Here is a 13,841-nt window from a genome sequence, read left to right as displayed (position 1 = left end):
TATGCTGTAGCCATTTTAAACATTTTGCAAGTTAGGCATGCTCCAAAACCCAGAAATGCAACTTAAGAAATTTTCAGATATTATTATTTTTTGGCCTAATAATAATCATATAAATGATAAAAATATCATCAGTTCAAACAAAAAAACATAAGAAAACTAAGACATTCTTAATCCATCCAATCCAGATACATGCAGTCCAATGTTTCAACTGCAATGTTGTTCAACAATTAAATCAGGAGTCTGCAAAAGCATTTGTGTACACAAGATTCATGATGGTACAATACATGCAACACCCAAAAAAAAAGTGACAAAGCCACAAGAAATTATTAGTCTCTGACCAATTTTTTGGTACTACAAATCACACATAAAATCTTTTTCAGCCCACGAAATATCGACATTGGACAATCATGTTAAAAAAAATCAGCACAAATCTACTTAGTAATAGAGTTTCAAATCACACATCTGATAGAAGTTTTCTTAATGAAGATTGAACAGCCGACAGACAGCGTGCATTTTATTCACTGCCATTGCACAACAACACACCTGACTTGACTTGGCGCTTGTTTGGATTTCCGGTACAGAGGCTTCAACATACGTTCAGAGAAATAACCCCTTTGTTACTTTTGCCCTGAATGTACATTTAGAGGGGCTGGAATGGATTTTCAAACATAGTTTTAGAAATTCCAGCAGTCATATGCTTGAGGTCAGTGGCTAAATCATCTCCAAGAAAGGCCGTTGCAGCATCAGTTGTGATGGTTTGGTTCTTGCAATGTCCAGAACCTAGGTCATACCAATCTGAAGCAAGCAAGAAGTCTGGACGAGTAATATTCAACAGGGACAAGGTTAGATTTTCATTGTTAGGAGTCCAAACCTGGTCAACAGATTCTAATTTCGGAAGGTTGCCTGCACATGAATTAAAGAATTAAGGAGGAACTTTACAAGGAATAACAATAGATCTTTAGCAACTGACAAAATTAACACAGGAATTAAGGAGTAAACCTAACACATGCACTTTCAATAAAACTGATAAATGTATTCATAGAAATGTGCCAAGTCTATCATATAAAATAAGTATTAACAAGTATTCATGGACCCATAATATAAAATGAAATCTCCAAAATAATGAAGAAATTTCAGATTGAGCCAAAGAAGTATGCGAACATGTATAAAAGTGCGACACGTTTTCAATAATCATTATCCATACCACACAGAAAATTACTAACCAGTAAAGGTCTGAACTGGCAGCTGTCCGTTCAATGAATTTGCATTGGCTCTAAGAGCTGGGCACTCATTCAATATTGAAGTGGCACCAAAGGGAGATACAGGGTCAGCATAATCTTCCCATTCTGTCTCGTACACATTCAAAATAGAGCTGTCAGCTCTGTCACCAGGGGTTGCAGTAGAAGAATTTGAACTCTTATCAGAACAATGGTTCTTTGAACTGCTCATAGTCTTTGCCTGATAAAGTAAAGCATCCAGAAGGCCACTATTTTGTGGAGAAGAACAATCTGACTCCAGTGTACTAATTGCTGTAGGAGACTGAAGGAAATCATCAACTGACTCGAGCAAAGAAGGTGGAGGAGATGAACCCCAGCTACCTAAATCGAGTTCTGGATATTGGAGTGAAGGGAGCTCCAACTTCATAGCCTCATAAGGCTTAGAAGTAGAGGAGTTGCCATTTGAAAGTGAATGGCTGTAACACATTGAACTGTGCGAGGAGAGACCAGGATCAAGGGGTGCTTGCATTCCAAATGATTGTGCAATCTTATCAGAATTATTGTCTTGAATTTGATCAAATGGATATAAATCCTTTTTTTTCATAGCACAGGAATCAATAAATGGTATTGTTGACTCTTTAAGACGCTTACGCTTAGGTGATGTTGGTGGCACAAAACTACAATACTGAGAAGAATCAAGACCTTTTAGCTTATTGCCATAAACAGAAATATCAGAAAGCTCATGCACATAAGGTAAGATTCCCTGATTATCCTTTAGACTGTCAAATATAGCATCATGTATCTCATAACTGTTTTTCTGCAAGAAATCAGGATGCATTTTATCGCCACCATTAAGTCCACCAGTGCTTTGGCTATGCTGACTCTCTTGCAAAGCATGCAAACTCACTTCTGGAGGATAAAGTGGCAACCCAGCCCGTTGACGCCTTTTGATCCGGGTGTTCCAGTAGTTCTTTATCTCATTATCTGTCCGACCAGGCAACTACAAGCAAAAGAAATTAAACATCATAACAGATTAAGGAAAAAAAGAAGATATGTTGGAAAAAAATAATTGTAGAAGAAACTGATTGCCACAATTACAAAATCTTGTGTGCAATACATGGTGGCCATACTTGGAATGTTTTAACTGAAAAGTTCTAAGATATTTAGTCATGAATTATGGATTGTTGCTGGAATAAGTTAAACCCCTCAATTATTAGAAGTATAAGAATTAAGAAAATATAAAAAAAAAAAACCACGAGTTTCTTTTGAATTAATTCAATCTCAAAAAAGAATGACAGATAAACACATCAGTTCACTATGATTAGCATATATAATAAAGTTCAAACTTATCTATTATCAACCGAATAAGCTTTATTATTGATATAATTGTCATTTACCTGTTTTGGCAAGATAATATTAGACAATTGATTTCCTGGTCAAGGGGCACAAGTACACAACATCCAATAGAATGTGACATAGGCAAGCTTCTAACTCTTACAAATGAACAGTTACCATGGTGTATTCTATTATCTACTTTGTAAGATTATTACTAACCTAATTTGCAATTGAAGTTGTAGATATGAGAGAATAACAAATCATTTGCCAACACAGAAAATTAACAATGCGTTAAAATGAATGTCTCCAAAGTATCATACCACAACAATGGTTTATTTACTTTCTAAACCAGTACAATGATATCCAGAAAAAATTTACAAAGACATTGTAAAACTCTATATTGCGTAACATACATACACATTAGAGCATTAAATAACATGACGTTATGCATTGGGAATCTAACAAAAGACATGTAAACTGTATTCAGCCACATTGGTTATAGTAGACCTCTACGTCAGGTTATCACCTATTTGGAGATGCCTCTCCAAACGCTGACTATTTAATCAACTGTTTTCTTTGTCTATGTGCGTGTTTGTCATTGTATGACATCAAGAGATACAACTAGCAAGTTCCATATTTTTAGGGACAAGTCAAAAGGAAAATAGGGTTATCAGATGGAAGTTCCTTGATACAATACAAGAAAGACATAACAGCAGTGACATCACTAATAGCAAACAGAATTCAATGATTTCAAGAAAACATTTAAAAAAAACTATAGTTATAACCACATACGTATGGCAAATGGAAATTATATACAATATGCTTACATGAGCTGCCATGCGTGCCCATTTGTTTCCCATTTTGGCATGAAGTTCAGCAATCAGCCGCTCCTCTTCTGCGGCAAACGCCCCTTTCTTTAAATTTGGCCTTAGGTGATTGGCCCACCGCAGCCGACAACTTTTTCCGCAACGAAACAGCCCGGTGTGCTTCTGAACAGCATTCCAGTTCCCCTCCCCATGCTTCTTGACATAATCCACCAAAATATCATCTTCAGTTGATGTCCATGGCCCCTTCTTCAGAACAATGCCAGCACTTCCTTCATAACTCTCATCATTCAACTGTGCCCCACTCATATCATTGGGAAGCACCTCATCTTCAATATCTTTCTTCATTCGTCTCATCTTATAGTATATAGCTTCTGTCCAAATAATTCACAACCACAAAGGAAAGCCTTAAAATTTACAAAAGTGAAAAAAGCTAGTAAAAAGAAAAAACCAAGAAAACTCCTAAATTTGCTTTCAGTTTCATAGCCACTTAATTTCATTTTTCAGATATTTCTTTTGTACAGGGTAAGGAGCTGCAAACCACATCAAGATAAAAAGAGCAGAATCATATTAAATGATTCAAACAAAAAAAATAGAGAAAACAAGAAATGAACTTTTATGAAGACACTTTAAAAGCTAGTAAAAAAATACTACTACAGTGCTTAAATTGAAAAGAAAATAATCTGAAGCACCATATTATATTAAGTAAATCACAGTAAAGGCATGAATACCCAGTTTCTACTTCAGCAAAATCTGACTCCGAGTATTTAATGATGCTCTCTCCTCTGGACCATGAAAGCACAAATTTTCCAGACCCAAAAAAAGAAACAGCCCATCAAAATCCATTTAAGTACGAAACTAATCATGTTTACCCATAATACCCAATCAGGAATCAAATATATAGGGGGAAAAAAGGTTAGTACTAGTACCAATTATCACATGATATCATTTCACACGAAAAATTTCAAAAAAAATCCCATCCCTTAAAACCCACAAAGGCCAAGCACACACACATAACACGGAATTAATTGTTCCCACCAACCCAACACCCCAAATCCGGTCACCACAGCACAGTACACATTCATTACAATATTAATAACCCAAGCAAATAGAAAAACAAAATCAAAGAATAAATGCATTTAATACTTTTGTTATTTATTAATCCCGAGGTTTATTCTGGCCATTTATTACAATATTAATAACCTGAGCAAAGAGAAAGTGCATTTAATAGTTTAGGTATTTATTAATCCTAAAGGTTTTAAAAAAGGGACTGCGATTCTGGCCATTTGTTACAATATTAACAACCAGAGCAAAGACAAAAACAAAATTAAAGAAAAAATGCATTTAATACTATTATTAATTTTTAAGCTCGAGGTTTTAATAAATGATTGGGTTTCTTTCTGTGAACACAATTGTGACAGTACGTGTCAGTAATTTCATAAAATATTAGTAAAAAAATGTGATGAATTGTGATCGTAATCCAAAACCTTGATTATGACCTTTTTTATGATTCTGATTTTAATTTTAATAATATATAAATTCAACAGATCGAGATTTTCCACTGAACAAAAAACAAGAAATGGAGAACAAGAACGAACGCTAGAAACAAGACGATAGTTACCTGAATAGGACGCGACGCCAAAATCCAAAAACGAAGTCGTTTTGCGCGCGGCGAATCGGAAGCTGAATTGAGCTCGGAAACTTAATGGAACAGTGAAAACTGAAAACCCTGTTCCTAAAATCGAAAGAGAAAGAGAGAGCAAATTAATTAATTTCAACACGTCGGAGAGTGCGAATCAACGGCGAAGGCCTCAAAACGGTGCGTTTCAGGAGACTAACCTAGGAATCGGAGCGAGGGCGAAGGGGGGATCGACAGTGAGGGGTAAAATGGGAAATTGGAGTTTTAGAGAAAAAAAATGGAGATGAAAATGAAAAGTGAGAGAGATGGGGAGTGTAAAGAGGAAGTATAGGAGAGAGAGAGAGAGAAATGTGGGAAATGAAAATGAAAGGGTAGGAGGAGGAGGAGGAGGAGTAGCACCCCACACACACCACCTTTCACTTCTTCTTCTTAAATGTTTCTAAATCAATGTTGTGAGTGTCTTCTCATATTATTCAGTTCTTCTCTTCTTCATTTCCTCATCCTAGCTAGCATTCTTTTATACTTTCATTTATTTATCAATTGGTAATGAAAATGAATGTAAACAAAAAATAATAAATAATGAGAGAGGTCTTTTATTAATTAATGTCCCGCAAAATTGAACCAGCTAGTTTTCTTTTGAGCAGATATTACTACTTCTTTTGTAGTATTGTCAAGTGTGTGCTTTTCTATATTGAATTGGAATTATTCTTAAGAATAATTTTAAATTCTTCTCTTACTAATCACAAACAGTTTATAAAAAATGAATTATGATATGTAATCCATAATCGTGCAAAATAGTTTAATGATAATGCATAACCAATGTAAAATAATTTTATTATATTTTTTAGATATTTATGGTAAAGGGTTCACTGATAATGCACCAGTATAAAATATTTTTTCATTTTTGACTCAATTACGTATCAATTTATTTTTTCATAACTTTTAAAATAATTTTATAGTAATTCATAAACTTTTAAGTTTATACTTTCAGGACATGGTCTTTTTCTCTATTTTAAAATATATATTTATCATAATTTTTATTATCCATATTGTAAAAACTTTTACTGCTGATTTATAAATTGAAACTTTCAATATATTTATTTTTATTATTTTAAGCTGTTGTTTCAATAATCGTAAGAAGATGTTTATAAAAATTAAAACTTTATAGAGAGAGAGAGAGTGAGTGTGTGTGTGTATAAAAGAATTTTTTGTATGAAGTGATGTTCCTATATATTTTTCTATGCAAAAACTAAAGGTGATTTGGTATTATATATTGAGTGTCCCTTACTATTAATTATGAAACAAAATAATATAAAAATATGAAACACATAATAAAGCATAACATTTGTTATTTAATAAATCAAAAATAATATTTGTATTCCTTACGCAATATGACACACAAAAAATACTCGTCTATAGAGATAAATCTCGTCCACACCAATGGCAAAATGTTGAACAAGTTCACGCGCAATCGCTTTCTCCATTCCTAAAATGCCTAATTACACGCTTCGATTACCAACACGCAGAAAGTAGTACCCTAACCTAACCTTTTATAATATATGTTATTTTGTTTGTAATATCTAAAGACTAAAGCCACTCTTTTTGCATAAGTAATGAATGAAAAATAACCAAAATAATAAAACGTTTTGACATTTTCATATTTTTTTCTCCATAAATAGAAGAAAAAGTACTCGTGAGCACGTGGATCAATAATTGTTTTCAATTTAATCAATCATCTCAAAGTTAAGTCTCTTAACATTAAATGCTCAAAAGAATAATTTTGCTGCTATAGTCTAATTATATTTTATTTAATACTAGTAGTACTTTTTATTTTGAGTAGTTAATAAAAGAATTTTAAGATGATATATTATTACACTGCCTCGTTACTTATAAAGGAATACAAGACAAATTTATGAATTAAATTTGTGCGAGTATTTTCATTATTTTGTAGATTATATATCCCACCTTAGTTTTTCTCTTTCAATTTCAGTTAGTAAAACTAATGCTAAAATGAGACAGATTTTATGAAACGGAGTCAGAATATAGTATAAAGCCTAAAGTGTGGTGTGAAAGTCGGAAATGGAAAAAGGGTGATATTTCATTGTTTGAAGTGTTTTTTTGTACATAATTTTAAGTACAATACAATACAATACAAATTTTTTTTCGTTTATTTTAGCTCTTTCTTTTGCCCTTGATTTTTGCTTGTGCTATTGAAATGCTAACTTTAAGAGAAGAATTCAAAGAGAATAAGTATTTAAAAAGAGTGAGGACTAGAAGTCACTTTGGCATGAGGATTTGAGTTCAAGATAACTGGATTTGGGACGAAATCAAGGAAAATGGGTGGTGGGGTGTTTCAATATTTTTGGAAAGTGGGTATGAATGGACAAATGATATCTTCAGAAATAACATTAGCACGCAACACAACGAGGAACGCAAGGAATGACAGAGAAACGTAATATACATTCACCCGTCGAATTAGATTCGATTAATTAAAAATTAATTGGGTAAGCATTTGGAAAATTGATTGGGAATGAGATTGATTTTAAAGTGATGTGTATTGTATTGTATGTTTGAATGTTTTGTTTTAAAAATAAGTCAGTGATAAAACTCAGGATAAAATTTTATACTCAATACAAGAAGTTCTTAAAGCATGTTGAAAATAAGTAGAGAGAAGATTAATCACTTTTAGGTTGTAAAAGTTATAATTATTAGATATTAGTGGTTATAAGGTTGGTTTTGTGTTGAAAAGAGAAGAAAATGTGAAAAGAGTTTACTATTTTATCAATGGTTATAAGGTTGGTTTTATGCCAATGGAAAAATGAAAAATAAATTATAGGAACAAGATTCAAATTTTATCAATTTTAAAAGATAAAAATATATTTTAATCTAAAAAATAAATTATGAAAAGACTAGTATGAAGCTATAAAAAGGAAAAATACTGTTAAAAAATAAGATAATTTGGAGATGATGTTTCAAAAGAGAAAAAATTCTTGAGAAATAATCATAAGCTTCAGCTTTCACATGCATCAAAATAATTTACTAAAAAAACCATTTTAGCAAATTTCAACAATCATTCCAAATACATTAATTATTTTTTAAACATCTATTTATAGAAATAGAACAGTTGAAATTTGTCCCAAAGATGCTCTCACTGTGTCTAGAAATCAATATGTAGGCCATTGATGAGCCTAATTAACAATTAAGCATCACATAATTTCTATGCCTAACTCTTTCACCCTCTTCAAGGAAGTATCAAACTTGTATACACGTACTGCATTTTAGTACTAAAAAATCGTACACATTTGGGCATTAATGAAGACCTGCAAGTGTTCACCATTGCCATAGCCCATCTTTGTCTTCATAAAACATTTATTTAGTCCACGTGCACCTGCGAAGTTAGTCTGATCAGTTCGATTATTAAAACATGTTTAAAATCATAATTTTTATATTGCTGGTATTATGTAAAGAATCAAAGATTTAAATTTAAAGTAAGATAAGTTTTGACACACTTCTAACTAATTAAAGGTAATCATATATAAGTAAGATTATATAAAGTTTGCGTTAAAAACAAGTTAGTTAACCACATGACACTAATTACAATGTTAGCGCCAATTATAAGAAGGTTGATATATATAAAAGTAGTGTCAGTAGTATATGGTATTGTTAGTAGTGATAAAATAATATATAGAAGTAAGTAATGAATGGTGATAATGCAACAACAATTAATGGGGAAAATGTTGGTGAATGTTAAGCATTAAAAAATGTTAATCTTATTTATATTAAAATTTTAAAGATATTTTTCGTCAAATAAAAATTCAAACACACCTCAAAAATATTGGTTAACTAACGTTAAATACATTTTATTAAACATCATAAATAATTTTGAACATAAATATTAAATAATTTTATAATATAATCATAGTAGTTTTTACATCACATCAATACTTACAAGTCAAAAGTTCAATTTCAGTTTTAAATTCCTATTTCATATCTAAATATTACGTCAAATATTGATATTCATGACTAATAATGTAAAATACTATATTTATATTTTAAATATTTAATATTTCTTTTATTAATTCAAACACAACTAACAAATATTAGTTAAGTGACGTTAAATATATTTTATTAAGTATCAAATAATTTTAAACGTAAATATTAAATAATTTATAATATAATCATAACAATTGTTTTATCAAGTACATCTTTATTTTTTAATAATATTTAGTATAAAAAAATAACATTTTAAAGGGGTTTAAAGGTATGGCCAGTCAGAGATGTGGGCTCCAGTGTATGGCATGGACATGCACATGACTTCTATTCTATGGCTGATTGGCTGTACGTACTTGATTGGTTCAAGGATATAACGATATGGCTTGAGCTTGAACTTCACACGCCATCTAGTTGTGATTCTTTGAGAAAGTCGAGAGAAAAAGAAAAACGTTTAATTAAGGGTTTGTTGGAGATGATTTTTAGTTTTGAGTATCAAAATTTTTAAAAATAACAAGTTTTAGTTTAAAAAATCTTTAAATTAGCTTTTTAAAATATGATTAATTTTAAAAGTTTCATATCATATTAAAATTAATTTAAGAATATTTTTATGTGATAATGATGATAAACAACAACAATAAATATATCAATGATGATAATGATTGTAATGATGACATTTGTGGAGGTATCAATGACAAGAACAAGAAATAATTTCATGGTTAGAAATAAAACACAAGCACGTAGAGACCAAACGGAGAGGGAAGAAAAAAATAAATGAAAGTTGTCAAAGTTAACATGGCCTATGACAATTATGAAGGAGTCATCTTCGTTGTCCTTAATGTTATTGGTTGAGACGATGATGGGTGTTGTGACTTTTATAACACCCTTAAATTTAACAACTCAATTATATATATATATATATATATATATATATATATATATATATATATATATATATATAATTTCTTTTTGAGTAATTAATTAAAATTACTTTCTTTGTTAATTCTGTGTGTAAATTATTTGCATTGTGTATTTGTATGTGATTTTTGTGAGAATTAATTTAATTAGTATGCATCTAGATTAATTATCTTGAGATACAAATTTGTTAGATAAATTAGTACTCAAGAAATTTTACCTGTTAATAAAATTTCTATAGATGAGATTAATTAATTAATCAACTCATCTAGATTTTATTTTACTAGTCGGTAAAATGTAATTGTATTGCGTTATAATTATACAATGTAAAATTACTTTAGTAAATTAAACCCTCGTTAGACACACACCTAAACCCTAAGCACTCTAATTAGGAGTCACCTAATAGAACACCTGAACCCTAATTAACTATAAGATAAACACCTAAACCTAAGCACACTAACCTAATGACAAGTGTAATCCACTACCTACCCAAAGCTTGCACCCAACGGCCACACAACACAAACCCACACTAAACCTTTCTCTACACTCATTCTCTCCACCATTCAAAACCAAAAATGATAAAGAAAAGAAAGAGGAGTTGAGAGAAAGGAGGAGGAGGCCGTGGAGGAAGAAGGAGAAATAGTTGCTATTCACCATTCTTGCTAGCATCAAGTGTTCATCTCCATCACTTCTTCCCTTCATTCTTCTTGAAGACCAAACCTAGGTAAGTGGGCACTTATTTGTGGACTTAAATTGGTTGTGTTGAGATATTCAACCATCGATTTGCATGAATGTCTCCATTGGTTGTGTTGATCAAATTGCATGTAAGATTGCAAGGTGAAAATTTTGTTTTCCTGAAATCTATTTTACTTTGTTTGAGATTGTGTTGTGTTTCATGTCTCTTTTATCTAATCTATTTGACTTCTTAATTCATTGAGAGAGCTCCAAATACAAAGGAGACTCTGTCCAAATTTTATCAAAATTTAAAACCAAGTTTTTATATTGAAATTCGAAGCTAAACCCTAAGAGGCAGTGGATGACTTTCGATTTTAGTGTGAACATGTGATACTATCGCAGAAATGTTGGAAAATGTAGTGGTTGTATTGTTGTGAAATTTGTCTTGACTTAAACTAGACACAAAATGCAACAACTTTTATGTTGACACCTTTGTGAGATGGGCTCAAATGGAGGCTCATCTGTGACATGCAAAATGGTTGCTCTGTTGTGCATTTTAAGTTTGACAAGGTGAATTTTTTCTTAATTTTTTACTTGTGCTTTTATCAAATTTAAAATGTGTTTACATTGTCTTAAACTAGAGAGAAAATTATTTTGAACCATGCAAATTAGAAAAATATTAGAGGTTATCTTCAAATTTTAAAGGACAAAGAAAAGCATAGTGACTGTTGGAAGGACTTTTGTGAAGTCTGGGAAAAGGGTTTGAATAAACGATTTATTGGGAATGACAGAATGAATTGTTGCATGTTTTTTTACCTTTTTGAAAATAGGTTTATGCTGGCTTTAAACTATAAAAATTATAACTCGAATTGGTTTTGGGAAGAGGGATAAATGTACAAATCTTTGAACTATGTCAAAACTAGAAAACACTCTGTCTTCCTGTCATGTGGAATTTTTATGATTTTTTTGTAGATTTTTACTAATCAATTATCGGGATAAAATCATTTGCTAAAATTCACTAAGCCTTGAATCCGCCCTATTTTCTAGGGTCAGGGTTTTTTATGCTTATTATATTGATATGTTAAATTGCCTATTTTTTACTAAGTGTTAATGTTAAATTTTATTGTTGTTATATGTAGTTATGGTTTGTCTGATGAACTATATGAAAAACCTAGGAAGTGTGAATTCTAAGCAATTATTAATGTTGTATGCACTAAATTTATTTGGAGACTGAGAAGTGTGACCTCAAGCACTAAAAATTGTTTGTGATTATTGTGTGCAACACAATCGATTTTCGACTGTAGTATGTAATTACTTGTGTGTTAGATATTGTTGTTTGATACGTTGTTGACTAGACCTTTGTTCTGGTAGGCCCATTATGCCTCAAGACGTGCATTGTTGTGTGAAAGTTCATAAGACTCAAGCATGAGTACTAGTGTGACTTTTATTCTATTCTAGTGAGAATAAGACATTAAAGAGATGTGCAAGCGGATGCGAGTGCGCGGTGGAATGTTGAAATCCAAGTTGAATAGAATCGCATGGGAGTGTCATGCTAGAAAATTGTTAGAGCTCACAAAGCGACAGTCGATTGGTGGTTTTCATACTGCATGGTGTGGAAGGAACGTGACCTCGTCTGTCTATGAGACATGTTGTTGGAGTTTGGGATTAGTCTGGGACTCATTTGACAATTCAATGTTGTTTAGTATCACATGGAATTCCATGGTGACAAAGAACATAAAATCCCTGTTGAAGTATATGGTGAGATAGTAAAAGAAATGTTTATAGGTGTAAGTGAGACTCGACAGATAACCACATCGTGGTGGTTGATAATTGTGTGTGTGACATTTTGAAGTCTTCTTGTATTTGGTTGACTAAGTAGGAAGACTCATTGGTACATTTTGTCCAGGATCAAGCAACGGGCAAAGAGTTGGGGCTCCATCTTGAGGATGAGTGCACTTGGAAGCGGTAGATACCCGACGGGACTAGAGGCGTAGATCACTTTAGTGGGTATCTCTGCTATGCACGAACCTCTGCTGACTTATGTTTTTGTGTAGTTTTCACACCCATACTTATGTTTTTGTGTAGTTTTCACACATGGTTGGGTGTTAGAGATGACTGCCCTGAGTCTAAAACCATTTTTTTTTCTATAAGTATTTGATTTAGGTAGGCCTTGGCTTTGGTACTTTTGTTTATATGTATATTCAATCATCTACTATATTTTCATATACAATTGTACCATAAAGTAATACACATTACTTACTAAGGGAAAAACTTATGCATATTTATATATTTCATAATTTTTGGGATGCATTATTTCTTCTTTTTTTTCCGCTTCAATTACTTGACAAGTAAGCTTCTAAGCAAAATTCTATTACGTATTCTTTTGAAAATATGAATGCTTCGTTTTATCTATTACACAATATTGACTTTAAAAAATAACTAATGAAAAGTTAAAAAAATTTACTAAAATTATAGTTCATGTTTTCTTAATTTAACATGATTGTGAAAATTGATTGGATCAACGTGCTTCATAAAATAAAATAAAATTTAATTAATTGAAATATGTATAAGTACGGACTCAGAATTTAGGGAGTTACACCTGCAATTGGTCTCTCTAAAATCATGATTTTTTTCTCCTCTGCTTGGTCTCTTAAAAATGTTGGCGGAAACAAGGTTTTTTAATATGTTTGGGTACAGTCCATTTCCTTTGGGATTCGAATCGGTGTTCGGTGCTGTTTTTGTGGCTGACACTTCCAATTCAAATTGGGATTCCTTCAGTTAGTTGGTGGTTATGACTGTTGGGTTTTGTGAATCAGATTTTTGTATTTTTTTTTTCCTGTAATCTGTAGTATTTTTTAACGGCTAAAAATTATATTTTACATTTTTTTTTATTTTTCATGTAATTTGTAGTAACCTTTAATCCTTAAGAAATTGTATTTTAAATTTAAATTAAAAAAATCATGTAAGTTTAAAATCACTCAATCCTAACTCCGGACAAAAAAATAATACATTACAATTTTGCAAAAATAAAAACAGAAATTCTTTTACGAAAAATAAATTCAAATTTTGATAATTTTATCATGCACCAAAAATAAAAAACGTTTGACCATATTTTCAATTATAAACATCAAGTACAAAGGGAACAATTTTAAAGTGAACAATTTTTTTTGCTAACATTTGAAAGTGAATCATTGATTTCTCTTGGGGGAATTGCCACAAATTGTCCCATTTGGATCCTTGTTTATG

The 13,841-nt window shown here is 31.4% G+C and overlaps 1 protein-coding gene and 1 long non-coding RNA gene across 5 annotated transcripts; one reads left to right on the top strand and one right to left on the bottom strand.

Annotated features, from left to right (window-relative positions):
• Window positions 1-167: 167 nt before the first annotated feature.
• Window positions 168-5,607, bottom strand: LOC100810415 (transcription factor GAMYB-like). Of its 4 annotated transcripts, NM_001402108.1 has the most exons (6): window positions 5,216-5,607; window positions 4,998-5,111; window positions 4,108-4,161; window positions 3,380-3,750; window positions 1,224-2,217; window positions 168-903 (listed from the first exon to the last, which is right to left on the bottom strand). In NM_001402108.1, exons 4-6 carry the CDS (start codon window positions 3,731-3,733, stop codon window positions 641-643), a joined length of 1,611 nt encoding a protein of 536 aa, NP_001389037.1. In that variant the 5' UTR covers window positions 3,734-3,750; window positions 4,108-4,161; window positions 4,998-5,111; window positions 5,216-5,607; the 3' UTR covers window positions 168-640. The 4 variants fall into 4 exon arrangements, with proteins under 4 accessions (NP_001389037.1, NP_001304541.2, NP_001389036.1 ...); NM_001317612.2 differs by lacking the exon at window positions 4,108-4,161; NM_001402107.1 differs by lacking the exon at window positions 4,108-4,161 and having other exon boundaries at window positions 4,998-5,606.
• Window positions 5,608-10,397: 4,790 nt separating this feature from the next.
• LOC102664622 (uncharacterized) lies at window positions 10,398-12,918 on the top strand. The gene is made up of 2 exons (XR_417641.4): window positions 10,398-10,644; window positions 11,967-12,918. It is a non-coding gene; the product is annotated as an uncharacterized lncRNA (long non-coding RNA).
• Window positions 12,919-13,841: the final 923 nt, after the last annotated feature.

This window comes from Glycine max, chromosome 13, assembly GCF_000004515.6.
Source record: "Glycine max cultivar Williams 82 chromosome 13, Glycine_max_v4.0, whole genome shotgun sequence".
Lineage (NCBI taxonomy): Eukaryota > Viridiplantae > Streptophyta > Magnoliopsida > Fabales > Fabaceae > Glycine > Glycine max.
This window is presented reverse-complemented; position numbering and strand designations above follow the sequence as displayed.

What these genes read in the sequence shown, in the direction of transcription:
- LOC100810415 (NM_001402108.1), bottom strand. Translation starts at nt 3,733, where the DNA reads ATGAGACGAATGAAGAAAGATATTGAAGATGAGGTGCTTCCCAATGAT. An exon ending in GGGCACGCATGGCAGCTCAT is followed by an intron (nt 2,218 to 3,379) that starts GTAAGCATATTG and finishes TTTTGCTTGTAG; the next exon opens with TTGCCTGGTCGGACAGATAA. An exon ending in GCCAGTTCAGACCTTTACTG is followed by an intron (nt 904 to 1,223) that starts GTTAGTAATTTT and finishes ATTCATGTGCAG; the next exon opens with GCAACCTTCCGAAATTAGAA.